Source organism: Metarhizium robertsii, assembly GCF_000187425.2.
Source record: "Metarhizium robertsii ARSEF 23 chromosome Unknown MAA_Scf_4, whole genome shotgun sequence".
In the NCBI taxonomy this organism is placed as follows: Eukaryota; Fungi; Ascomycota; class Sordariomycetes; order Hypocreales; family Clavicipitaceae; genus Metarhizium; species Metarhizium robertsii.
Window position 1 is genome coordinate 1620789 of NW_011942182.1, and position 26436 is coordinate 1647224.

General features: G+C 52.8%; 8 protein-coding genes across 8 annotated transcripts; 7 read left to right on the forward strand and 1 right to left on the reverse strand.

Moving 5' to 3' along the window:
• Positions 1–462: 462 nt before the first annotated feature.
• Positions 463–2695, forward strand: MAA_02624 (Nulp1-pending protein; the record flags this gene model as incomplete). The annotated part of the gene is made up of 2 exons (XM_007820622.2): positions 463–1345; positions 1464–2695. The coding sequence occupies 2 exons, from the start codon at positions 463–465 to the stop codon at positions 2693–2695; spliced, it is 2115 nt and encodes a 704-aa protein (XP_007818813.2).
• A 6288-nt stretch (positions 2696–8983) lies between these two features.
• Positions 8984–11553, forward strand: MAA_02625 (N-terminal binuclear Zn cluster-containing/DNA binding domain-containing protein; the record flags this gene model as incomplete). The annotated part of the gene is made up of 2 exons (XM_007820623.1): positions 8984–9712; positions 9808–11553. The coding sequence occupies 2 exons, from the start codon at positions 8984–8986 to the stop codon at positions 11551–11553; spliced, it is 2475 nt and encodes an 824-aa protein (XP_007818814.1).
• Positions 11554–13396: 1843 nt separating this feature from the next.
• Positions 13397–14776, forward strand: MAA_02626 (nonspecific lipid-transfer protein; the record flags this gene model as incomplete). Its single annotated transcript, XM_007820624.1, has 1 exon — positions 13397–14776. The coding sequence occupies one exon, from the start codon at positions 13397–13399 to the stop codon at positions 14774–14776; it is 1380 nt and encodes a 459-aa protein (XP_007818815.1).
• A 693-nt stretch (positions 14777–15469) lies between these two features.
• MAA_02627 (uncharacterized protein) lies at positions 15470–16366 on the forward strand (the record flags this gene model as incomplete). The annotated part of the gene is made up of 1 exon (XM_007820625.1): positions 15470–16366. The coding sequence occupies one exon, from the start codon at positions 15470–15472 to the stop codon at positions 16364–16366; it is 897 nt and encodes a 298-aa protein (XP_007818816.1).
• Positions 16367–17245: 879 nt separating this feature from the next.
• Positions 17246–17563, forward strand: MAA_02628 (uncharacterized protein; the record flags this gene model as incomplete). Its single annotated transcript, XM_007820626.1, has 2 exons — positions 17246–17336; positions 17397–17563. The coding sequence occupies 2 exons, from the start codon at positions 17246–17248 to the stop codon at positions 17561–17563; spliced, it is 258 nt and encodes an 85-aa protein (XP_007818817.1).
• A 2105-nt stretch (positions 17564–19668) lies between these two features.
• Positions 19669–20797, forward strand: MAA_02629 (Alcohol dehydrogenase superfamily, zinc-type; the record flags this gene model as incomplete). Its single annotated transcript, XM_007820627.1, has 2 exons — positions 19669–19729; positions 19797–20797. The coding sequence occupies 2 exons, from the start codon at positions 19669–19671 to the stop codon at positions 20795–20797; spliced, it is 1062 nt and encodes a 353-aa protein (XP_007818818.1).
• A 549-nt stretch (positions 20798–21346) lies between these two features.
• MAA_02630 (Actin-like protein 3) lies at positions 21347–23036 on the reverse strand (the record flags this gene model as incomplete). The annotated part of the gene is made up of 7 exons (XM_007820628.2): positions 21347–21412; positions 21478–22311; positions 22374–22460; positions 22511–22557; positions 22617–22844; positions 22898–22920; positions 23002–23036. The coding sequence occupies 7 exons, from the start codon at positions 23034–23036 to the stop codon at positions 21347–21349; spliced, it is 1320 nt and encodes a 439-aa protein (XP_007818819.2).
• A 1404-nt stretch (positions 23037–24440) lies between these two features.
• On the forward strand, positions 24441–26323 carry MAA_02631 (threonine aspartase; the record flags this gene model as incomplete). Its single annotated transcript, XM_007820629.2, has 3 exons — positions 24441–24592; positions 24663–24862; positions 24924–26323. 3 exons carry the CDS (start codon positions 24441–24443, stop codon positions 26321–26323), a joined length of 1752 nt encoding a protein of 583 aa, XP_007818820.2.
• Positions 26324–26436: the final 113 nt, after the last annotated feature.

The following is a 26436-nucleotide window of genomic DNA, read 5'->3' on the forward strand; positions in this document are numbered from 1 at the left end:
TTAGCATGACCTCGCCATGCGTCGGACATGCTGGTAATGATTAGATGTACAAAAGATGAAATGGTATGAGTTGTTGCAGCCGTGGCCCTTGGGTACTTCGTGGGTGAACAAAGGCAAACATCGAAGGAGCCCGTACAATTCAGGATCGTTATTTGGTTGGTCTCTTTGAAGGCGGCAGGAGTTGGAGTTATGTGTGTGGTGGACAGAAACCCCACCAGACCAGCTCGGCGTGACACAAAACTGCTCCGAAGTGCCACATCAAGGTGATCAAGCATGATTGGGTTGAACATGGCCAACTTGCTTGTCCTTCGACGCACTTCCGCTTCTATTGTCGCCCATCTGTCAAACTTGTGTGTGAATGCAGCCAGTCTATCGGCATTGGATCTATCTTGCGTCTGATATCTGGCCGCAGTCATCGAATTTGCAACTACGACCCGAGCGACAGGCAGTCTGCACTGCGCCATGTCGAGTAGACAGCTACGCAAGCTCCAGCAGCAAAAAGAGCTGGAGAGAGCTCAACTAAATACCCAAGAGGACCCCGAGGCGGGCGAAGATGTCGAAGAGCCTGCCAAAGCGGCGCCCAGGCCACGCCCGAACCTGTTCGCAGCCTTGGGAGGCGAGGATAACGGCGAAGAGGAGGAGAAGGAGGAGGACAACGGCGTGCCGTTAATCGAACCGCCAGAATTGCCTACAGCCGAACCAGCTCCCAGCGGCCCGAAAAAGAGCAGGAAGAAAAAGAAGAAGAGTAAAAAGGCCAAGACTGCCGCTACGACCCAGGCAGCTCATGAAAACGCCAAGGAGGACGAGGACGAGGACGAGATTGACAAGGCCATCAAGGAGCTCAAACTTGGCGCTTCGAAGATGAATTCTGGTTTCGGGAAAGATAAGCAAGACAGCGAAGCGGTAGGGCCACGGAAGCGAATGAATGAGCTGCTATCCATCAACCCGTACCACCTGAAAGCCATCAACGAAATGCGCAACCTATTCGGCCGCGAGGTCATCGAGTCCGCCAACGCAGAGGAGCAGCAAGAGCAGCAGAACCGCAGAAGGCGGCAGCATGTGTCCCGACAAGTTGATCTGGAGACGTATCTGCGAGAACCGCCTGGCGCCAAGAAGCTGCCTGAAGTATCGCTACGACGGAATATATTTGTGCAGGGCAAGGATCACTGGCCACGCCAGTCGGCGGGCGGTTTGACCATGAAGGAGATTGGCAAGTCGGACGATGGATTGTCGACTGAATACGCGTATCTTCACGATGACAATTATGATTCCGTGCAACGGGTTTTCTGGGCCTTGGTGCAAGTCGGAGATCCAATGCGCATGGTGCATTTGCTCAAGGAAGCTCGTAAGTACAAATCTTTGTTGACATATTTCTTTATTTCCTTACTATTATTTATTTCTCCCCTGAAGTTTTCACCATTGGAGAGGAAAACAAAGCTAATATGAGTGGATTTCTTGTGCAGCATATCATGTTTCAACACTACTCCAAGTCAGCAGTGTAGCAAAGCAGGACCAAAACATGGCATTGGCGGCGGAACTTTGCGAACGAGCGCTATTCACCTTTGGGAGAGTAACCACATCTGCATTTCGCCAAGACATCGAGCACGGCCGTGCTCGTTTCGACTTTGGACGCCCGGAGAATCGCCAGTTCTGGCTTGCCGGGTTTCACTACCTGCGCAGCTTGATACGAAAAGGCACTTTTCGGACGGCTCTTGAATGGGCCAAGCTGCTGTATTCTTTGGATCCACAGGATCCATACGCAATGAGACACTATATTCACTTGCTGGCTCTGCGAGCCCACGAGTCAAGGTGGTTGATTGACTTCACCGAGCAAATGGAGCTTGTTGCAGATCACCCAGACATTGTCTATCTGCGACAAAGCCTCGTGCTCGCCAAGCTCCAGATCAATGACGGACGCGGGACTCGGGAAATTCTCCAACATGGGATTAAGACGGTGCCCTGGCTGTATTGCGCCTTGTTCCAGGAGCTAAATCTCGATGCACCGCCTTCCATATGGGGCATCAGCGCAGACTCGGATTCCCGAAAGTTCTGGGTGAAATTGTACATTCACCAGACCAGGGATCTGTGGAACAATGCCCAGGCCACGGCGTTGTTGCAACAAGTAGCCAAGGGTCTGGACAAGGTGGACGTGGCGTCTCTTCCTTTGCAGGACCCGGTCGTCGATCGCGGCGTGACGAGATTAGCCTACCTCGAGGGTCAAACGGCACTGCTTGCCGTGGCGCCGCGGGATCTGTTGGATGCACAGCCAAATTACGAATTTGATCCCTTGCCGCCACCGCTGGAGCAGAATGTTTTCACGGCGCAAAGTGCACGACTACCTTGGGGACAGGCTGGGGGCAGTCACGAGGAGGAGGATGAGCACGGGGGCCACGGCCGTGTTGCAGATCTAGTGGCTCGCATGCAAAATCAGCTGGCTCAGCGAGGCGTGGCGCCAGGGGGAGGAATGATGGGCATGATGAACAATGCCGTGGAAGAGGACGATGACGATGACGATGACGATGAAATCAGGGCGCTGAGAGAGGCAGATGATGAAGAGTTGATGAGGGACATGGAGGCCTACGTGAGTTGGGGTAGAGAGCAGGGCATTCTGGGCCCATTAATGCAGATGCTGGGCCACCTGGGTGTTGGTCGACGGGCTAATGACGATGAAGAGGATGAAGAGGATGCGCGATAGGAGGAGACAGGCACGAAGCGGCTGTTGAAAAGGCACTTGTTGTGTATGCTAGGAGTTGCAATAGTGGTATGATTCCAACTTTGGGCTTGGGATCATCACGGCGTCTGCAGGATGAAACAAGACCCGAATTGAAGGCCAGAGAAGGGTCTCTACGGAGTACGACGACAAGATCTACCGGGCATATGGCAACATGCCAAGGCCCACAGTCATGCAGTAACCCCAAGACAGCAGAGCAGCGTTGCACTACAACAGTTGCACTCGTGGAACGAAACATGTTCAGGTTAGATCCCGATGCCCAGCCAACAAGCACATCCCTGGCATTTAACATTGCGCCGTGCGAAAACTTGGGTTCGGATTCTCGCCGATGCCTGAGCGGATCCCCCACAACCCGCACTAAAACTGCCTGAACAAAAAGGAAAGAAAAAAAGCTAAAATCCATGGCCATGCGCTGCTCCCAGCTTCCGGACAAAGAAAACATGACACACATGGTATTGTACATATGTACAGCTGGTTTGGTGGGGGAAAAGATAACACACAGACAAGGGCACGAGACTGGTCTAGAAGATGCATATCCCGGATGGCGGCGGGGGCAAGTGTAGTACCATCTGATAATATTACCCTGTACTCTGTACTCCGTACCCAAGGTGGCATTCCTTCCTTCCCTCTCTTCCGTGTCTGCCCTCGGCAAAGGGGTATTTCCGGGCAAATTAGGCGACGGAGAGTCCGAATGCCTCCATTCGAACATGGGAGAAAACATGGATATGTGATTCGTGCGGCAGAGACTGGCGTCCTGTTCCAAGACATTGTGGGCTAATTTTTTAATTTTTTTTAAAAAAGCGCAAAACGCCTCTTTTTTTTTTCCTCACAGAATCGAGGGGCTCAGAGCCAATCCGTAAGAAGCGGTTGATTAGACATTCTCGGCTAATATGCGACTGGCTGACAGGAGGCTGTCTAAATATAGCAACCGAGAATGAAAGAAAATGAGGAACAGCAAAACGGCTTCATGCAGATCAGGATAAAGATGTATGTACATGCGTGCGTATGTATATACATGTATGTATACTGACGGGTTTGGCATCGGCAGTGGACTGGGGCTGTCGTGATGGGAAGCGTACAGGGTAGTTCTGGCAACTTTCTTCATTCGCTGCACGTAGATAGGAGGAGCAATTTGGAATATCCAGTCGGCAATGACATCGACTTTCCCAAGCTCCATTCGCCGTGGGGCATATCTACTAGTTCCATGGCCTCGCCAAGGTCTGGTCGTTCTTATGCCACTGCCCTGGCCATCGGAGTCTGCTCCATCAATCAGGTCGCACTGGCTGCCAACTTGAGTAGAGCAATTGGCTATCCCACAGATGCCTGACGTGCGATGCTACTGCTCCAACACAACTGGACTCGGCTTCGGGTCAGTGTCGGTCGAGGTAGTACCAGCTCGGAGGGAGTCAAATTTGGCAGCAACGGCGCACGGGTTGCAGCAACATGCGCGTTTACAACACCTGCATTGCCCAACCATGCAACCGGTACAAACATCTGTCATTTTGGCTCGTGTCTGTGTAAGCGTTTCACTCCGTAGGTGGCCACACAAACGGCCAACATGCATATGGAGACATGGATTTCACCTCGTTCATTTACGGCCGAGTCGGACGAGACTGGTGGCGGGGCGGAAGCTTCTGACACAACCAGCAGCGCCAACACAGTCTTGTGTGGTGGTGTTGATGAAGCTGGCTGCTGTCACACGGTATCCCTGAACTTGTTTCATCGAGAGACGGAGGACGGTGCCGGTAGCTTGGAGAGGGCGATGACGGACGAGCTCATGTATGACATATAGCCCATGTTCTTTGTGGAATAGACGCAACCACGGCCAACTACACGCCGTCAGTCAGTAGTGCCGACCATTCGTTTTTTTTGCGGTTCGCCGAAGGCCCCTGTATTGAAATCTTCCATGCAGATCGAATTGTTTCCACTTTCCGCCATTCAATCCGTCGTACGGAGTAGTACAAGGACGAGAGCGAGTGGCAGGAAGGACATGCCAGAACAGTGCCTGAGAGACGGCTACCAGACACATCAATGTCCAGTTGTCCCCTCTTGACCCCACAAGTAGCGACTGGTCATTTTCCGACACCGAGGCACGAGACAGAATGTCCAAGGACAGCTGAGAGCACTTGTACGGAGTACGGAGTCGTAGTACTATGTATAATAGTTGTGATATATGCCGTGTTTCAAGGTCCGCGTCCTGGGGTCGAGCTCCAGCGGGGTCGATACAGCAATGAGTCGTGCTTCAAGACCTCCAGGTCACCACCACCCGCCGAGCCTGATTCCACAACACACCATGGCGATTGCTCGTTTACGGGAACTCCCGCATTTTCCGAAACAACCACCTTGGTGACGGCTTCTTTAAGCGGCCACAACATTACTCCGGTGGTAATGGGGATTTGAAGTGGTGACATCCATGCCCAAATCCAGAAAGCGATCTACCGAGTACCGAGTTTAAAATGCATAAATGGATGTGCTATGGTAGACTCCTCACGTCGACTTCGTGGTAACATCGCTTGCTATGCCCTTGTTAGGCGGTAATCAGTTCATGTAAGCTTCGGTGTGGCCCTGTAATAAGAAGGCATGACAGGGAATACGTGCCCTTGGATGGGCGGAAAACCTCGCATCACTGGCGGAAAGCTTGTTTTGTTATCGGTGGTCCGCGGTACACATATGTATGCACACCTTCGCATCTGGGAGGTCAGTGTCTCCACGACTCTTAAACGTCTTGGGCTGCGCCCTAACGGGCCAGGTCATGTTGTTATGTAGGCCTCTTCGGGTACGATTTCACAAAGAATGCCAGAAACAGGACGCGCGTCTGGCTGGTTTGCCGGCCAGGATACCGAGTAGTACTCCGGACACATCGACCGCTTTCAACGCCAATTCGAAGAACGAGCCTGCCATGAAGACGAAAACAAATACGTAGATCAGAAGTACTCCGTACTCCGTACCATGTGGCTTGGGTCCCCTTGGCCGCCTGGCAGCTCCTTCACACCCATCCCATGCAGAATCCCTGCACACCCTGGGGGCCATGCGGCGGCGGGGGTTTCCTGCCCAAAGCTGTCCATTCTGGTGGCTGTACCAGGGTTGTGATGGGGAGCTTGGCGTAAGGGGGAGGACAATGGGTTCAGACCTGATCACGATACACCGTGAACGAGTTGTACCGACGGACGGGCACGGGGAACAGCAAGGCGTAGCTTGCCAGGGTTTGACCATTGAATGTCTGTGGAAGATGACCCATCACTGCCACCCTTGCCCCAAGCGCGCGAGAGCCGACCGACTGCCTGCTCGCCTTGGCCCGGTTGACTGGCTTCCATGGCTTCCAGGTACTTTTGATATTCCGACAAATGGAGCGGCAGGGTCAGTCTGAACACTGGAGTATACTTGTGGATATACGGAATACATACAGCTGAGGCAATAGCGGTGGGCAAATATGTACTAGTACTTTTTGCCTTCCCCTGCACTTCATAAAGGCTCTTGAGGCGCCTTTGGAATCCAACACGTCGTATTCCGAACAAGTATGTGGCTGGCCTGTGTTGCAAGTTCCGCAATGACTAGAGAAGATATGGAATTTGCCACACTCCTGCCAGTGTCTCTCACCATTGACCTAACTCTGCGGTTAGTGGCTTGCTGTTGCATCTTCAAACAGGGGTGAACCCCCGACCGATTCGGCCGAGGCTCTGGTTGTGCAGTCCTGGGGCTCAGTACTCCGTAGTAGCAATACTACTACTAGTATCACTGCCCATTTGAGGTCACTCAGTGCCATGACCAGACGATGCGATACGCTTTGGAAAGAGTGCCATCATGGCCGCAGGTCCGCCAATTGGCACACCCTCTTCAGTTGGAAAGAAGCACCAATGGTCCCTTGGCTGCATGAGCTGGAAATATGACACCATGTGTACTTTGGTTTGGAATGGCGCTTGAAATGCAGCTTGGGAACACCAAAAACTCAGCTCATCATCAACGTTGGCTAGCAGTGGCGTGTCTGAGGTCGGTTCAGTAACTTACTTGGCTGTTGGTAGTCCCTTGCACACTGTCGACGTGTTGACTATTTGCCCCTCCTTTTCTCCTTCTCTCCTCTCTCTCTCCCTATGTACGTGTGTGTGTGTGTGTGTGTGGTGCGTGCACGGCCCATATCTGAAATGGAAGTCTCCGTTCTGATCCACGCAACCTGCCCCCTGATGGTAGTAGTTGTCCGTAAGGAACCACTTGGGCAGTGGAAACTTGAAACTATGTTATGGTCTCCCATCGCGTCATTTATCAACCCAAACTGAAATGCGCAGGTCGTAAATGTCAGTTGCGTGACAGGTGGCACAATAGCCATAATTGCGCTTCGTAGCGATGCGCAAAGCCGTTCTGTGATTTGGCGGGGTCTCGAGATAATTTAGGACTTTTTGTCCCAGCAAATTCGGCCATGGCTTACACCATTCGCCCCTTTCTGCTCTTAGCTATGGATTACAGTAAGAGGCAATAAGTACCTAGGTAGTTAGGGACGGTCTTGACCACCCAGTGCTGGAGAGTGACTCAAGGGGGCGTAGATACTTATTGCCTCCCGCTGTGCCAGCTATGTGATGGCCTCGAGGCTACTATTTGTAGGAGCCATCGGTGTCAGTAGTGTCCATACCGAACAAGAAACGAGTGCGATACGTCCCTGTACTAACATCTTTTGGAACTCCAGTCGACGCCCCCCCCAAAAAACAAGGCTGGCTCCCCGTTTTCCAATCTCCATTCTCTCGGCCGTTCATCACCGGTTGGTACCCACACGCCGCCCACCAGGTTAGGCCACCCCGAGAGGAGTGGAGAGAGACAGGAGGAAGCTGGGACAAAACGAAAAGCCCTCTGATAATATTTCTCCGTAATCCGTATAATTGTGCAGACTAGCCCAAAGACCGGAGAAGGGTACACAAGGTTAATGGAGTGGATAGCACGGAGCAATGCAACGCAGGGCGGACATGGCCTGGCTTGCCTGATGTGATGTGATGGAATGGACATTGTTTGTGTGCGTGACTTTTGTCATCATGATGTACCCGAGTACTGCGTACTGGACACGCTTTGCCCCGGTAATTTGGACCAGACCGGACCTGACTTGGGCAAGTGCACACCAGAGCAGCAGAGCAGCCAGTTGCCATTACTACCAGTTTGCCAGGCACATACCCAGGTACTGGTATGCTACGGAGTATGCACCGCGCCTGCCTTGCTTCCTCAGTGACCCCGTCAGCTCGTGCATCGACTCCAGCATTGTACGCACTCGGTTCGACGGGACTCCCTCGTCCCTCCTCTCCTCACCTTGACCCATTCCCAAAAGCCACATTTATCAAAGCCCACTTTTCACTTTCCCTGCTTGGGAATTGCTTCCGACAACCTGCAGCTGCAGCCTGATGGCCGGCTTTGTTCTGCGATCCTTGTCCACCCTAGCCCTTAACTAATACTACTATCCTCCTCCCCCCATCTTCATACATACTACATACATACTGTCGAGCTTCCAGACGCATGTTGGCTGCCGTCTGTTGTGCGAGGACTCCGTGCGTGCATCGCCATATCGGCCGCTTTTTCTCTCTCGGCCGACAAGACTTGGTGCCTTGGCCGGAGCCTTGCACAAAGTTTCAACGTTGTGCTTGTTTCCTCCGTCCTAGCGCGAGCTGCCTCAAACATTGTAGCTGATCCCTACTCGGTACAACAATTGCGCCCAATTGAACCTGGTCCGGCTGTGGCTCTATCCAGCCCACCGGAGGTGTGGCCACCCTGATCTGCACAGACTTGGCGAGCCCCCAAGCCTACTCGGCGCTTGCCAGTTTCCTGTGCTGCGCTTCGATCTCTTCTCATACTACTACTACGAACGCATGCTTGACGCCTGTTCCTCGAGCATGGCATGATTCCACGAGCATCTCAAATCCAGCGGAGCAAAGGCTTGGCCCAGTGACTTGACGAGGCTTTGGACCAAACAACAACACCCCGCGAGCAGACCCCAGTGCTTTTGTCACGCATCGTGGGGGACTCGCCCTGCATCGCTCCTTGATTTTGACTGGCTACTCTGCGGCTCTGTTCTAGTTTTTCTCCTTCATCTTTCGTCTTGCTTGCGTACCGAATTGCAGAACCTGCCCGGATGACAATGACCCGCGTCTTGCCCCCACGACTGCAATATCCGACACCTGCAAATTGACCTCATCCCACCCTCCGACTCCGAATACGACCCATCCTCGATTTTCGGATGATAGCGGCATTTGTCATCTAAAAGCGCAAAGCATTTCCACTACAATGCATTCATTCCCGACACCGGCGGATGGTGCTGGAGCAGCCTCTATACTTCATCAACCGCCGTCGGTGGGCTCTAATACCAGCTCGTTTGACAACACTTCAACACAAGTACTGCGAACACCGCCGCAGCAGCATATTGTTCACACTCCTCCCCAGGGAATCAATGCCCAGCCACTAGGAATATCACAGCAGCAGCAGCAGCAGCAACAACAACAACAACAACAACAACAATCACAACAGCAAAGGAGTGTAAAGCGACCAAGGCCAGTCAAGTCTTGTACCGAATGCCGAAAACGTAAATTGCGATGCGACCGACTTCTACCTTGCTCCCAGTGCCAAAAATCCAGTCGCATCTGTAAATATGCGGCCGACCACGACCCGGCTAACCTGTCAGACGGCTCTGACACTGAACCCGTGGATACGAATCGCCCTAATAAACGAAGCTGCCCTCCCGGTACAACCAATTCGAACAACGCTTCAAACAATGAAATCGCGACAACGCCTGTCAAGAATGGCGGATCGCCCGGCATGCCGATGCTTGAGGAATTGACTTTGCGGATGGACCGGCTAGAGAGGCATATGCAAGGCCGTAGTCCTGCACTAACAGACACCAGCGGTGGTAGGATTTTGTATGCGGCCACCGACACTGTCAGGGGACTAACAGTCAAACGTGGTGGTACAGCGACTCGATTCTTTGGCCAACACAGCCCACGGGTTATGCTTAATGTGGTAGGTGGCCCTTTGTGTTATCCTTCCCCTGCAGACATTTTTGCATGGTTGACGTGCAATCCAAATTACTAACTTTTGCTTCCTTCTCACATTAGTTTCCCGAGGCACGAGCGTACTTAATGGGGCACCATCAAAGTCATGCTTCGGATAACCTATTGAGGAGCTTTGGCTTGTTACATAAACATCGGCAAGATGAGCTACACCTCGCTTTGAAACCAATCACGGTATTTGTCGATTCCATGATGCCGGTGCAGAAGCGTATGACAGATATCCTCCCCAAAAAGGATATATGCGACCAACTTGTCACCGTGTATTTTGATACCTCAGAGTCGATTTACAGAATTCTTCATACGAGAGCTTTTTACGATGCATACAACGCGTATTGGGATGGTAAAATGCAGTCTGAGTTCTTCTTGCCACAACTGCTTTGCGTTTTATCCGTTGCCTCTCGGTTTGAGACAAAGTCGAGAGGAATGGGCCATGAACGCAGTGAGGGAGTTCACATTCCAACTGCATGCGCTCTGGTACAAAGCTGGCTTGATAGTCTCAAAGGAAAGCAGCTCGTCGACATCAATACTGTCCAAGTGCAAATTCTACTGATACATGCATCAAGAATGATCACGCCTCGACTACAAGACTCATGGAACAAGCTTGGGTATGTCTTACGACTTGCGATGAGCATGGGCATGCATCGAGATCCTTCTGAGAGCGACCAGCGCATCCCAGTCTTCTGGGGAGAGATACGGCGGAGGCTGTGGTTTACCTTGGCAGACATGGACCTGCACATGTCGATCGCCTGCAATATGCCTTCCCTGCTTCGTGACGGGGACTTCACCTGCAAGCCGCCACGAAATCTCGACGACTCTGAATTGTTTCCAGGAATGCAAGAACTCCCTGCTATGCGACCGATTGACCAGGTGACCGATAATCAAATGCAGGTATATGCCGCTATAACACTGGCGGTTCGCATGAGAGTGGCGCCTCTTGTTAATCGGATTGATTCCATCCGCGACTATTCAGAAGTTTTGGACATCGGAACCAAGTTGGAGCGTTTTCTTGATGACATCAATCATATATATCCACGACAAGGATCCTATAGCGCCGCGCAGAAAAGCAAGCAATGGAGAAGCCGCGTGATTCTCGATATGCATGTGAGACGGCCGCTTTTAGCGCTCTACCGTCCTCTGGCACTTGGCGCCGCAGATGTCCCAGCAGAAATATCACGATCATTTTTGAAGTCGTCGATGGTGATATTGAAATACCTTGATGAGTTGGACCCAATACAACCCCAATTCCATGTCGTGGCAGAGATGTATCATCAAATTCTAAAGCCAGATATCATCTACTGTTCACTGAGCGTCTGTTACTATATCCAGTCTGCTGTCCGCCAGAATTCGGATTCGCTAGTGTTTAACCAACATAGCGGCGCATGTCTGTCAGGTGGTCATGGAGAAGACCTTTCACTTGCGTCTGCAGAAACTGTGGTGCCCTGGTCCCCTGCACGCCTGGTTTCCACGGTGCAGGAGAGTCTGGAACTACTCATCAAGTATATGGGTGGAGGTGATACCAAGGATATATTATGTCTGGCCACGATATTAGAGACAGTCAAAACTGCCGAGCCCAGCGTTCAAGAGGTGACACGGAATCTGTATGCTGTGTTAGACAGTTGTCTAAGATCGTCAAACATATCACAGGAAAAGTTTCGGGCTTTTTCTAGTGATCAATACGGCACCGATTCATACATGCACGGCCAAATGACCTACGGATACGCCAACAGTGTGGGCTCGGGAGGGTCGGCTAACAATCTTGCAAGCTGGATTTTATGGGACGGATGGGAATGATGCGAGAGCATTTTGGCGTTTTAGATGAGAGAATCTTGCGGAGCGAATTTGATGAGCTTACGGCGTTTTGCGACTTGTTGTGCTGGTATATGCACATTTTTCGGTAGCACTGGGTTTTACCTTATTGGGCGGCATGGATTTACTTTTGAGATCTGGGACAATGAGTGTAGCCATTCATGCATTGTTATTCTGGTTATGACGCGGAGATTGGCCATATCCAATCTGATATATGGGTAGGCGTGAGAGATGTTTTGGAGCGTGGCTGCACGGCGTACCATGGCGCTGGTGTGTTCAAAACACTTGTTGGGTGAGGAAGTAAATGAGTGGCAGCTCGGAGCGGGAAGCCATCAGAGCTTATATTAGGCGACACGATAAATATATGCCAGAAATCACTCGTATGACTGGAAAGCATATTCTTTGTCACCTGATAATATCTAACCGTGGCTGATCTTGTGGTGCATGTTGTCTGCCTGTTCTTGCAGTCCTTACGGCAAATCCTCATCACCTCGCCGCGCGGGCCAACGCAAACGGGAGCCCGCTCTGTGGTACAACCCGGCCGACATGCAACTTGCGTTCGGAGCCGTAGATAATCTCGGCCGTGTTGTAGGACGTGACGGCGCCGGATGTGGGGCGCCTCCGAGGGCGTTGATGCAAGTGATGCGCAAGAAGCGAGGGGAGGGTCCAATGTTGTTTATTAACAGCCCTCTATTTGTTTTTTCTTTTTTAAAAAAAAGGAAGAACCATAATATGACCCGATTTAATACATATATGCGATTATGCTGACAAGCTTTTCGGCCTTGGTGTAGTGGTGGTTGGTGTCATCCCTTTGGCTGTGTTAAGGTGCAGCGAATGTCACGAATTGGCGTTCTAGCCAATCAGAAACCTAATATTCAAGGGTACATCTCTACACCAGGAAATAGTATAATAATAGAAGTCACTATGATTTTCTTAGATACAAAGAGCTACATCATATAGTCTATCTAAATAGCTGTAAATGAAGGTACTGGCTAAGTATCGCAGAAAAGTGGAGACCGCTACATCCGCTGCACCTTAACACAGCCAAAGGGATGGGATGGCAGGCGGCACGCACCACCGAGAGCGTTTGTCCGAGGGTCCGGCGGTGCTGGTGGTGGGATGGGTGAGAAGGGCGGCTGACTCAGCTGGGTGCTCGGTTACTACGGGAGTGGCCAGAGCCTCCCCCGCCTTTGGGGCTCCAAGCCTCGGCTACCGCGAGGGATGAAGCAAGAACCAAGTCCGTTTAGTGTCTGGTGTCAGGAGTTGGACCTTGAATCGCAGAGCGGGAGAACGCCCCAGGCTTAAGGTGGAGTGTAGGCGTTCTTGTCGCCGCACAATTGACCTCGGCACTTGCCCTTCCCACTGACTGCTGTTGCAGGCGAATGAATGACCACGGAGTCTCAGTTTGGCCCGCAGCTTCTGCTGGAGGCCAAGTTAGGCAATCATAGCGGACGCTCCTACCCAGGTTGATCCAGCTGTCGGCTCCCCGCATTCAATGCCCGAATTCCGCGCCAGGGGGGGCCTCCAGAGTCCAGACATGCCTCTTCCACATGCAAAGCCGTGACATCCATCACCCGCCGCATTTCTGATAAATAGAAACCTCATCCCTCGGTGGCATCACTGTAGTTTGCTATGCAATAATTTACTTTTTTCTGGCTTCAGCTTCAGCACCGTTGCATTTTACTCTTCCTTCTTTAATCCGTCATAACGTCGATCGTCGTCCAAGGGACCTCTCCCTGACTTGCCATCGTCGCCGACACTCCGAGAACTCGCCTTTTTTGGACAAATACACATAACCACAACACAGATACCACAACCACTCATCAAAATGCCTGCCAAGCAAAAGTCGCCCGTCTACGTCCTGGGCGTGGGCATGACCAAGTTCATCAAGCCCCGAGGCCTGGTGGACTACACTGAGCTTGGATTTGAAGCTGGTATAAAGGCTCTCCTCGACGCTCAGATTAACTACGACGATGTCGACCAAGGCGTCGCCTGCTACTGCTACGGCGACAGCACCTGTGGCCAGCGTGTCTTTTACCAATTTGGCATGACCAAGATTCCCGTCTACAACGTCAACAACAACTGCTCCACTGGCAGCACTGGTCTGGCCATGGCCCGTACCTTCATCGCGAGCGGTGCTGCCAACTGCGTCATGGTTGTGGGCTTCGAGAAGATGATGGCTGGTAGCTTGCAGAGCTTCTGGAACGACCGCGAGAACCCCATCGGCACCACTGTCAACATGATGGTTGAAACCCGGGGATTCGAACCCGCCCCCGGCGCGGCTCAGATGTTCGGCAACGCTGGTCGCGAATACATAGAGAAGTATGGTGCCAAGCCCGAGGACTTTGCTGAGATTGCTCGTGTCAACCACGCCCACTCCCCCAAGAATCCCTACTCGCAGTTCCAGCAGGTCTATACCCTCGACCAGATTATGCAGGCACCCAAGATCTTCGACCCTCTCACTAAGCTTCAGTGCTGCCCTACCTCCGATGGAGGCGCTGCTGCCATCCTCGTCTCCCAGGAGTTCCTTGATGCCCGCCCTCACCTCAAGGCTCAGGCCGTCGAGGTTGCTGGGCAGTGCCTGGCCACTGATGCTCCCAGCCTGTTTTCCCGCAGCTCCATTGACCTGATGGGCTATGAGATGACCCAGCACGCTGTAAAGACAGCCATGGGCGAGGCCGGCATTACCCCCAAAGATGTGCAGGTTGTCGAGCTGCACGACTGCTTCAGCGCCAACGAGATGGTTGTCATTGATGCCCTCGGTCTTAGTGAGAAGGGCAAGGCCCACGAGCTCGTCCGCCGCGGCGACATCACCTACGGCGGCAAGTACGTCATCAACCCCTCTGGCGGTCTCATCTCCAAGGGCCATCCTCTGGGCGCCACGGGTATTGCGCAGTGTGCCGAGCTTGTCTGGCATCTGCGTGGATGGGCCAACAACCGCGCAGCTCCCAACACCACGTACTGCCTGCAGCACAACCTGGGCCTCGGTGGTGCCGTTGTCGTGACCGTCTATCGCCGTGCGGATGGCAAGGCTGCTCCCGAGTTGGACAATGCAGCCGTCGGCAAGTCCAACGGCCTCGGCTACAACCCGGCAGTCGAAGCCAAGGGCTTCACCAAGGACCAGGCTGCTGCTGTTCGTAGCAAGACTGCTTCTAGCGACTGGGCCCTGTCGGACACTCAGGAGAAGGTTCTCCAGGCTCAGCTGTAAAGGGGAGAAAAAAAACTAGCATATGTTGGAAATGGATGATACTTGAGAATCAAAATGGGAGATATGGGATATGCATGTGGAACTTCATTTGCTTTATGAATTGTACCAATAGCAATTTTTTCATCACTGATGAGTTGAGTATAATGATGGCTTGATTTCTGGCGTGATGGACGGGAAGTCAACAGCCAAAGTTTATGCCGTTGTTTGAGAATATAGCGTTGAACTTTGGTATCATAATCTACGTCTTGACTAAATTGCCCTGGTGAAGAGTGCTGAGTGATGCGGAACTTGCGCGTGTTGCCTTTTGGGCACCCTTAGGTAATACTCATTCTGGTGTACCGAGTAGTACATACCTACCTAGGTACCTAAGTACCTAAGCAGTAGTGACGATGGTCAGAGACAGACGACAAAAAGTGGGTGTGGCGTCCGGTATTTTTTATCCTTGCCGCCGGTGGAAACTCTAATCCCGCAGCTTAGATACCAGCTTTCCATGCGGCATCTGCATCCTTTTCCCTCTTCATCATCCCTCATCACGATTCTACAAGTAACGAGAATTTCATTCTTCACCTACTAGCATTGCCACAGTCGCATTGATTGCGGGGGGCGCGGGCAATTGTCATTTGGCCGAGCTTTCGCGGTACGCGTCACGAGGGGCACTTCTTCGCTTAACGCGTCTCTCGTCTCGCTCATCTCATGGCGGCCACGACCTTCCACCGGTTCGCGCGCCTTCCCGCCGAGCTTCGGCGCCAGATATACGTCGAGTACTTGAGTCCTCTGGACGCGCCCGCCGTGTATCTGTACAACAAGAACCTTGTCCTGCGCTACCTCGACCCCGATGGCGAGGATGAGCGGTACGCGGGGATATCTCACGAGCCACGCGTGCAGGTCAAGATGCCGGCGCTGGTCCACGTTAACGTGGAGGCTCGCGCGGTGACCATGTCGTGGGCGCGCACGCACAACATCTCTCTTGGTTTCCGCAAGGAAACAAAGGGCCACGTGTTTTCCCGGCCTTGGGATCCGACGCGTGACACGCTCTACGTTTCCAGGGAAAAGTGGGAGGAGTTTTGCGAGCTACCGTGGGAGTCGAAGGGCGTTGAGGAGATGTCGGCCAAGGTGCGACACCTGGCCCTTCCTGCGTTCACGGCCTACTACAGCTTCAACGAGCTGGGGAATTACGTGATGCAGTGGTTTCCGAGCCTCGAGGTGCTGAGCTCGGTATGGGGGCCCTTGCCGGAGCTCAAGTACTCGCGGACCAAGAGGGTTTCGAGGAGGCAGCTGCTGGCGGCGGGGGTGACGGACGACGATGGCACGGATACGGGCGTTGATCCTCTGACGGGGGATAGGGAGGAGCGGATTGCGGCCGAGATCCAGCCTATGTGGGAGCTGGTGAGGGAGACGAAGGACGTGGTGAGGATGTGTGTGCTGGATCCTTTGGACGAGACGGAGAGCTGGGAGGAGGGCGAACTGCAGATGTGGATGGAGGAGCTGGCGGACGCCTTGTTGACGACTGAGCTGCCAGAAAATGTGTATGATGTGGAGGGGCAGAAGTATTCGATTGAGTTTCGTCCGGTGAGGGCTGTGAAAGGGTAGTTTGGACTGGGATGCAAGACGGGCGGCATGGCCGTTTTTTTGATTCATGTATTGTACTTGGTGGTTATACGTATGTGGGCATGCAAAGGCTGGGCCAAAGCGAGTGGTGGCCTGGTTGGTTGTTGGGACTTTGGCGCAGGGTGGTTTTGTGTGTACCGACCGACGTGAGCAAGTTTGAGCTCATATCCAAGACAGCAGCAGCAGCAGCAGCAGCGTCACAGGGGGGATGCTGCCCATGGGCAGAAACAGACGGATGGATATTCATTTACCTGTTTCAGGCCTCGGGCGCCATCGGGAGCAATGACCTTGAAGGCGATATGTTATGCGCGGCGGGCGTCAGCATGAGGGGCCTGCGATGGTGCTCGGCCCGTTCCGGTCGATCTGGGTGCATGATGCAGGATGGCATTCGCATGGACGGGACAATGGTTGTCAAGGTGAAACGAAGCTGTTTTGAGAAGCATCCCAGACCGGGTGTTGAGACGGAAATATATCCGACGGTGTCACGGAGCAAGTGAGCACGTTTCAAGAAGGTGCACATGTGTGTGATATGTATGATACATATTAGCGTGAGGTTGCGTGCTGCCTTCTGTCTCGTTCCATCTGGTGCCCGCGGTGCCTTGCTGTGGCTGCACGTGGCTGCGTCCTTTTCGCGGGGCCCATACTTTGGCCTCGTCCAGAAGCGTCTGGTCCATTATTATTAATGCCATGCTCCCGCCGCCGTTCGCTCCATGACATGTCCTTCTCTGCATGTATTAAAAAGGCCCGTGATCCTGCCCTTCTCTGGACGACAACCGGCCGACGAAATTTCCCCTTTCCCGCAAACTTGCACGCCCTCTGTCATACGTACCCTTCTTGTCCCCGCATCTCCCACCGGCCATCATGTCCGACCTACACACCTACGAGTTCAACGTCGCCATGAGCTGCGGCGGCTGCTCCGGAGCTATTGACCGTGTTCTGAAGAAGCTGGATGGTAAGTACACCCTCTTGATGCGGCCACGCATGATTGCCTTGTACTGACGGCGGGACGCAGGTGTCGAAAGCTACGAAGTCTCCCTCGAGAATCAGACTGCCAAGGTCGTCACTGGCCTGCCCTACGAAACCGTCCTGACCAAGATTGCAAAGACGGGCAAGACGGTCAAGTCGGCCACGGCTGACGGCGTTGAGCAGTCGGTTGACATCCCTGCTGCTGCTGCCTAGGTGTCTCCCGCTGGTTGCTAGGTCTTTTGCCGTTGAGGCGGAGGGACCTTGATGAAAATCGAGGGGGCGAGAGTAACTTGTTATTATCGCGGGCTGATTTGGGCGCAAAAAGGACAGGAGGATTACTGCATTTTTTTATGAGCGAATCGTTCAGAGAAGTGGGTGGATTTGATAAGGCCATTTCTCATCAAACGTGATGCTAGCCGCGTCTGGCGCTGTGAAGATATATGCATCCTTGAATTGAGCACACCGTTACTACCAGTGAGGAGTCGATATCTCATTTCGTATAGCTAACAACCTGGTTACTCTGCAGAGCTGGTGTTGCTGGCAAGGGTAGTCGGGCCTGGGGCATGCGGAGCAGCGAGCTTGTGATATATCGACGGAGCAAATCTTAGCTTGTGGCAATGCAGCCCATTCATCTTCTTTTTGACGAGCTAGCCATTTCCCCCCTCCGTCGACCTGTGAATCGCATATATGGATCTAGATCTGTGTCCCTAGTCACCAAAACCACAGCTCAACGAAAGCCATGCAAACACACCCACCGTAGACACAGATACACATACGCCACGGGGACGTGCTTAGAGAGCTCTGTTATTGATTCGTATTTCCCCGTAATCCCGCGCCTGCTCCCCAGATTCACCCCAGCGCGTACGACGGTATCAGGGTTCCAACATCCCTTCGAGCGAAAGTCGGCGGAAGGGAACAAGCTCCGACAAATCAAGAATGTCCCGGCCAGGGAACGCCACTGCCCTTTTCGCTCTTGGGAACGGCGAAACGGATGTAAAGAAAATCCATGCAACAATTCATAGTACACATGTATTGTGTTGAGGGGGGATCCACGTAATGCATTGCGGGGTTTTACTTTTGCACTCGGGCTGCTCCCCAGCGATGGCTCCCGGTCCTTAGTTGACATTGCATGATGCCGTGGGAATATCAGGTGTTTTGACAAAGTGGAGTGATTCCTCGGGCCTTGTTCCTTCTCCGAGCTGGAGAGCTTCAAGAGGGCAAGAGCTTGCTTGGCTTGCGGATGGGAGAGAGCCTGGCCACCACGGAATTCGTGGCAATCCCCAAAAAGATCAAAAATAAACAAATAAATAAAACATGATTGAGATTCCTCTGCTCGGAAGGCAACCGCATGTAAATTGATTGATCGATTTGGCCTCGTGGACGGTGAACTTGCAACACCCCGGCATGAATCGTGCCAATGCGCGCAAACCGCCATGCCTGACTCCTCCCCGCATCCCGATCCTGCCAAGCCGCCGCTGCGGAACTCAAATTGACAGACCAACAACGCACGTCAGAACATGGACTTCCAATAAAGGCGAATAACCTGGCATTTATCCGTCGACAGCCTCCAATGCTACTTTGAACCTTTACTCGCAAACCAATCAACGCGGCGCTTTCCTCGCAAAACGCACTAATGCATCGGTCCTCGATTACCCCCTCTGCCCCGTACCATTCATTCCATCTCGTCCCTCACATCTAGACGTCCCTGTACTATGTACAACCCCCCGCTCATGGTACTCTCGTAGATCGTTTCAACACGGCGTGGAATAGTGATACGCGCGCGTACGACGGGCTGCGGGAATGAGTCCGTAGCTCCGCATCCCTCCCCTTATCCCGTCGGTGTTGTGCAATCCTCCAAAGCAACCATCTGCGGGCCCAACGCAGGCGATTACACGGGAAGAACACGGCAACTCTTCTTCCCTGGTCCTCTTTTTTCCTTGCCCCCGTCATTCTCCTCTTTTCTCCTACTCGGGCCACTGGAGATTTTCGATTAATTGCTGTCCGTCTTTTTGCACGCTGCCCCGAGGCTCCGCTATTCTGGTGTCGTGGGCGGCGGGGATGGGGTGCCACAGTCGAATGTTGTATCATGGGGTGGTTGAGAGAGGTAGCGTTTTGAATATAAATGGCTGCTTGGGTCGCTAGCTTTCCTTCTCCTCCTCCTTCTTCTTGGACTTCAATTCGCTGATTACGCTTTCCTCTCGTGCGACGCTACTTGTGCTGGCTGTAAACCAGTTCTTATTGGTATACATTTGCGTTCATTGCCGCGTCTTTTCCTCCCCGGACACACGACACACGACTTGCCACGAAACAGCCGACAAATGACCGTCACCAAGATCCCCACGGAGCAATGGGCGGCGGTGGTGGAAAAGACTGGAGGACGTATGAAGTTTTCTCTTAATCCCCGGAGCCAAAATCAAAAGCATACCTTGCTGACATGGTTTTACAGCCGTCGCATACAAGAAAATCCCCGTTAGAGAGCCCGGCCCAGATGAAGTCCTTATCAACGTCAAGTACTCGGGCGTCTGCCACACCGATCTCCACGCCATGATGGGTGACTGGCCCATAGCTCCCAAATTACCCCTCGTGGGAGGCCATGAGGGTGCCGGTGTCGTGGTTGCGCGAGGCGAGCTCGTCGAGGACGTCGAGATTGGTGACCACGCTGGCATAAAATGGCTGAACGGGTCGTGTCTGAACTGCTCCTACTGCAACGTCGCTGACGAGCCGCTCTGTGGCAAGGCTTTGCTGTCTGGGTATACCGTCGACGGCTCATTCCAGCAGTTTGCTATTGCCAAGGCCGCCCATGTTGCTCGGATTCCCAAGGAGTGCGATCTCGAAGCCATTTCTCCCATCCTGTGCGCTGGCATCACCGTGTACAAGGGCCTCAAGGAGTCTGGTGCCCAGCCGGGGCAGTCTGTCGCCATTGTCGGTGCTGGCGGTGGTCTGGGGAGTTTGGCCTGCCAGTATGCCAAGGCCATGGGCCTCAACATCATTGCTATTGATGCCGGCGATGAGAAGAGAGACATGTGCTTGAAGCTTGGCGCTGATGTGTTTGTTGACTTCATGACCTCCACGGACCTTGTTGCAGAGGTCAAGGCGGCGAGTGCTGATGGCTTGGGTCCCCATGCTGTTCTCCTTGTCGCTGTCACCGAAAAGCCCTTCCAGCAGGCTACTCAATACGTACGATCCCGAGGCGTCGTCGTCTGCGTTGGGTTGCCGGCCAATGCTAAGCTCTCTGCGCCCGTTTTTGATACTGTCATTCGCATGATTAATATCAAGGGCAGTTATGTAGGCAACCGTGCCGACACGGCCGAGGCCATTGAATTCTACCGCCGAGGCCTCATTAATGCTCCATTCAAGACTGTGGGTCTAAGTCAATTGCAAGACGTTTACGAATTGATGAAGGAGGGTAAGATTGCTGGACGATATGTTGTTGACACAAGCAAGTAGCCTAGTCAGCCAGGGGAGCAATGGGGATGACGTTGATTGAATTTTTTTTCGACTGGTTTTTGATTTTTTCATAATCTGTTAGTTCTCTTCAAGCAATACTCGGAGCTGATATGAGCGTATGGGAGGTCGTTGGGTAGAAGCGTGGCGTGGGGAGTTGACAATTTGGGATTCGTGTCCCATAGAAGCGGCGAAGGTTGAACGAGCTGTTGTAAATATTGATACTTGGGGCACTTCAACTCTAAGACCTATTAGCATAAAACTTTTCATATGATGAATGTCCTTTAGGATGTTGCCAAGACTGTAATCCGGAGCCAGACCACCTGAACAATAATAATGGGCCAGCCAAAAGTGTGAACCCATGTCCATAAATGATATTTGTATTTTCAAGTCAACCTACCACTTTGCTTGTCGATGCCCTATTTTGACATTGGTTGCGCCCTCTGCCCTGCTTCCAACACCGTCGCCTGTCCGTGTCGTCTGCGCTTTTCTCCTTGGGAACCAGGTAAATCATTTTGAATTGCTCTATCAAACATGACATAAACAAAAATTTTATGAGCCCCCAGGTCCTCCCAACAAGGCAAATCTCCGCACGATGCTTGGGCCATACTCTTGATACTACACAGTCAGGTTAGCTCAGCATGTTCGTCGGTAGGTTTGTCACAGCTGCAGGCTTGACGTACCTCTGCCTTGGTGTGGCAGTAAGATCGGAATTCCGGGGTTTGTCCAAGCAGACTGCCACCGAACCATGGGCCATGTCGTTGTCTCTTGTGAGTAATAACCTGAACGTCGAGTCCACCGCTACGAGCTCCTCCGCTGCGAACCTCGCTGGCTCGAATCCTAGCATCGACGAGATGCTTGATGTCTCTCTGCAGCCGCCTGCCAAAGTCCTTGTAGAGGGTGCTTCCACCTGACAGCACAATATTCTTGTATAGGCCTCGTCGTACGTCGATGGGCGACTGCTGAATGACTCCGTCAACAACAACAGGCAACGGTGTAAGGAAGTCGGAGCTGTAAATTTCCGGGTTGAAGAAAATTTCGGGGGCAAGGAACCGCTCGTAACCGACATCAACGCTAACCTGACGGCCACCAGGGTGGGCGACAACGTGCTTCGCAAATCGTTCCCGATCGCGGTCGTACTTTGAGAATTCCTTGACAATATCGGGGCACACGTAGCAATATTCCTCCTTAATATCCTGGGCGGTCTTGAGGGAGGAATCGGGCTCGCCGCGGTCTCGGAGTAGCGACTGTACGAAATAGGTGATGTCTCGACCAGCAATGGGGATCGATTTGATGGACGATCCAATCACATAACCTTCGGCAACTGGAATTACGTGAGTGACACCATCGCCGGAATCGATGACAGTACCCGTCAAAGATCGGTCCGTAACCTTGGAGGAAGTCCAAGAAGCAGCAAGGGCAAGCACAGCTTGCACTGCAATGTACATGCCCGCACAGTTGAAGGACTCGAAGAATATCTCGGCGGTGTTCTCTCGATTTTCGGGAGGATTCAGCGGCTATTGCTGTCAGAAATGTTTTGGAAATTTCCAGGATACAGAGAATGCGGCGAGGGGCTCACTGGCTCGGTCAGAAGAAAGTAATGGTCCTCGGGTTCTACTCGCAGGTACTTGAAGATTGAGTTTGACCAGAATCGTTCCATGTGATCCTAGGACATCGGTCAGTTGGGAGACGTTAATGGCAAGTAACTTCACAAACCCAGTTTTCTATTTGTCCGTGCCGAATAGGATAATGAAGACCATATCCTAGAGTGATTAGTTAGCAGACAATCCCTCCTCAGCGCAAGGCCATCCAGAACACATACCAGGCCCTGAAGCGGCGCTTATCGCTTCATCACCAATGTAGAAGTCAAGGTCCTCGGTTCCTCGCTTTGAGCTCAAGTTACTACTCGGGCCTGCGCCACCTGTAAGGAACGAAGGCTTGTTCGCGACAGCTGGACGACCAGACCCGGAACCACCGCTGCCTCCGGTAGGGCCTTTTGTGGCGATGGCGGTCGGGAAAACGAAGGACGGGGAATCGTTTCCGGCGAAACCTGAAGATCTCACGTCAATTGAGGGTGCGGCTAAAGATCGATTGGGAGCATACCGAGCTTGGAAAATCCCGTGCCGCTACATTGCGTCAGATTAGTATGCTGTCGTGCGGGTGTTTCTCGTTGAGGAGCGGGGGGAAGCGAGCGTGGATGAACTTACTTGTCCATGACAACGGCGGGGGTTTGGTTCGCCATGATGAACGAGTGCGGATGCGGATGCGCACGAAGCAGGACGGAGAGTACAGGGAGGAGAAAGGACGAAGATGAGGCGAGGAGAGAAGACGGTGATGCCAAAGGGCCGTTGCCTTGTCGTCACCTCACCAGTCAGCTCCCAGAGGTCCAAAGGTGGGGTGGATGGTGGATGCTTCAAGGTGGTGCTGCTGCTGCTTTGTACATAGGTTGCGCCAATGGCCCAAGATTGGAAGCCCAGCCACAGCATGGTCGTACCTGCCCAAGTCGCTCTCGCTGGCCCAGGCCCCAGGAGTAACTCTCTGCACCCAAAGGCCAATACGCGCGGCTTCAGCACCGCCACAAGGGAGAGTGGGGTCATGATAGGGCTCCTCCAGCAACAACGCAGCAGCTTCGACAAGCACTGGAGCTGCTGCCACGCTGCCAGGAGACGTCATCTGAAGCGTGGGCGTAGGCACCAAAATATGTTCAACCATACTCCGTGGACAGCATATGAGACCAATTCCATTGGAGCCAATAGGCGCAAGGTAATTCTCGGTGCTCTCGTCGGTGAACTTATATACCGAGGAGGCTTAAGTGCGTAAATTTGCAAAATTGACTGGATTCAAGCGTGGCCTGTCTTCGCTTCACATGCCCACCACGCTCTCTCCAGCTGCCCATGCCCAGCCCTTGACAGCTTCACCGTAACAAACCATAAAACCATGACTAGAGTGACACCTACAAACACCCGAGGACCCAAACCCGCAACACAGGTGCAATCGCACACGAGACTGTGTCCAGCCGTCGTCATCTTCAACCATTCACTTGTCGCTGTCTTTACGGCCCGGTGAGCCGTGAGTCAATGTCAGGCAGGAGCTCGTCGATCAAGCGTCACCGAGCCAAGGGGCCTTGGCAACATTGAACTGGCCAACCTGACCAACCCGACATACCTGACCTGAGCATCTGGAGTTCTGAGCTTCTGGTAAAAACTTTGAACTTTTCCTTGACCTCTAGTGGCGCTCATGGCAACACCCATCACGGCAGGCGAGCATTCATACGCACATTTACATCGTTTGTTCTGCTTTGGAAGTTGCAACCTATGCTCGGAGACTCGCCGTCGCAGACACGTTCATTCCATCTAGAAACAGTGACATCGGCTCGTTGCGTTGTAAATCCTCCCCGTCTCTTCCTAAGGCTGCCGTTATCGGCTCCAAGCAACTACAGAAATTGTATCCCGCCATTACTTGGATGCCATTTACTCCGAGCTGGCTCATTCCGACCCAATCCCCTTTCCCTTTAATACCACACCAGCACACGCAAAATATCTTCATTGGCATCCTTAGCACGCTTGGTATCGACACGGGCAATCCGAGTTACTAATGACTCTCAACTAGAATGAACGCCCATTGCCAACATGTGGACTCCCCAGTGATGGCTCAAAATAACCATGGCACCGATGGCGCGTTGGACCGTATGCTTCGTCTCAGTCAACGACAGAAAGCCGTTCCAGCCATCTTCATACATGCCGGCGCCGGTTTCCACAGCCATCAAAACGAACATGTCCATCTGGAAGCTTGTGTAGCGTATGTTTCCTATCCCATGATTTTCTCGTTTCTTGATGCAAAGTTCTCTCATCTGACCAACGTCCTCCAGGGCCTCCGAAATGGGTATGAAGTTCTTGAAAGCTGGTGCGACTGCAACCGAGGCTGTCGAAGCTGCTCTGCGAATCCTCGAGGATAAGGAAATCACCAATGCCGGCTATGGCTCGAACCTATCCATTGACGGTACAGTCGAGTGTGATGCTACAATTGTTGACCACCTCGGCCGAAGTGGTGCTTGCGGTGCAGTTCCAAGTTAGCTATCCCTTTGAAATGATGCCCCATAGCTCCGAGCTTCGCTGACACTCCCTTCCAGACATACGCAACCCCATTTCCCTTGCGAAACTCATTCTAGATACCAGTAGCCAGCCGCTTAGCCTTCGACGAGTCCCGCCAAACGCACTTGTCGGTGAAGGGGCTCGCATTTTCGCCGAGGAGCATGGCGTGGTTACCTTTGCGAATGAGTACCTTGTCTCAAAAAACTCCCGCGACCGGTTCTTTCGTTGGCAAGAGGATCTGTTACGGGCAGAAGAAAGGGTCCAAGATTCTCGGACGGGTTTACAGTCTCCATCTGTCACCATGGCATGTGTTCCTTGTCAATACGACACGGCCCCATCCGCAGATACACGTAAACCATTTCCTCGCGAACATACGGCGGCAATACTGGCTGGCACGTGGAATGAGGGACAGCCTGACTCACCATACGCGGGCACTCCAGCTCCTGACTCTGCCAGCATGCAGGAGGGTTCTTTCTTCTCACCACGGTCCAACGTATCGCCGTCTGCCCCAACTTCGAAATCACCTCGGCCATCACCAAGATCTCCCATTTCTTCAGCCTCTTTGGCTGAGAGTAAAATCATCGGGGTCTCCCCAACACGAGCCAGATATATTGACAGGCGGCCAGACGTGGTCGTAGACAGCCCAAGTCCAACAGGCACTATTCGCCGGAATGGCCCGGAAATTTCGCGATCAAACAACAGTTTCACCCTGGAAGCCTCGTCTCCATGTATACAGTCAAATCAATGCGATAACACGCCATCAATTCCGAGCGGCCTGCAAGGTGTAAAGCGACCTTTTCATGAAGAAAACCAACCTCGAGAGACTGACGGACCAGTAGCTAAGCGCCAAGTGCGGTTGAACAGCCGAGACGAGGACATGATCACGGACACTATCGGTGCTATTGCGATTGATGATCAAGGAAGAATAGCGGCGGGATCTTCTTCTGGGGGCATTGGAATGAAGCACCGGGGACGCCTGGGGCCTGCTGCCCTTGTTGGTATTGGCACAGCTGTAGTACCATGTGCGGAAGACGATGAAGAAGGAATTACTGTAGCTGCTGTAACAAGCGGAACCGGGGAGCATATGGCAACGACAATGGCATCACAAAGATGTGCAGAAAGAATCTATACAGGAACACGACGAGCGCCAGGTGGCGGGGATATGCAAGACGACGATGAGGACGCAATTATGGAGTCATTTATCTCTGAGGACTTCATGGGCCACCCTGGGGTCAAGAATTGCAACTCTCAGGGAGCTATTGGTGTCATGGTGGTCAAGAAAAGCCGAACTGGATACTATCTCTACTTTGCACACAACACAGATTCCTTTGCTCTTGCATCAATGGGAGCGCTTGAAAAGGAGCCTCGTTGTACCATGTCTCGGCTTCCTGACGGTGCTAAGATTGCCAAGGGTGGTCGCAAAATACGAATTTCTTGATGCAAAGCTAGTGTTCTCACTGTGTACCTAGAACTGAGCCATTCCTCTAGTGCTTCGGGGATCGCCGTGGCAGAAGTGTCGTCGTATAGTCATCTGTGGTTTACGAAGCATGT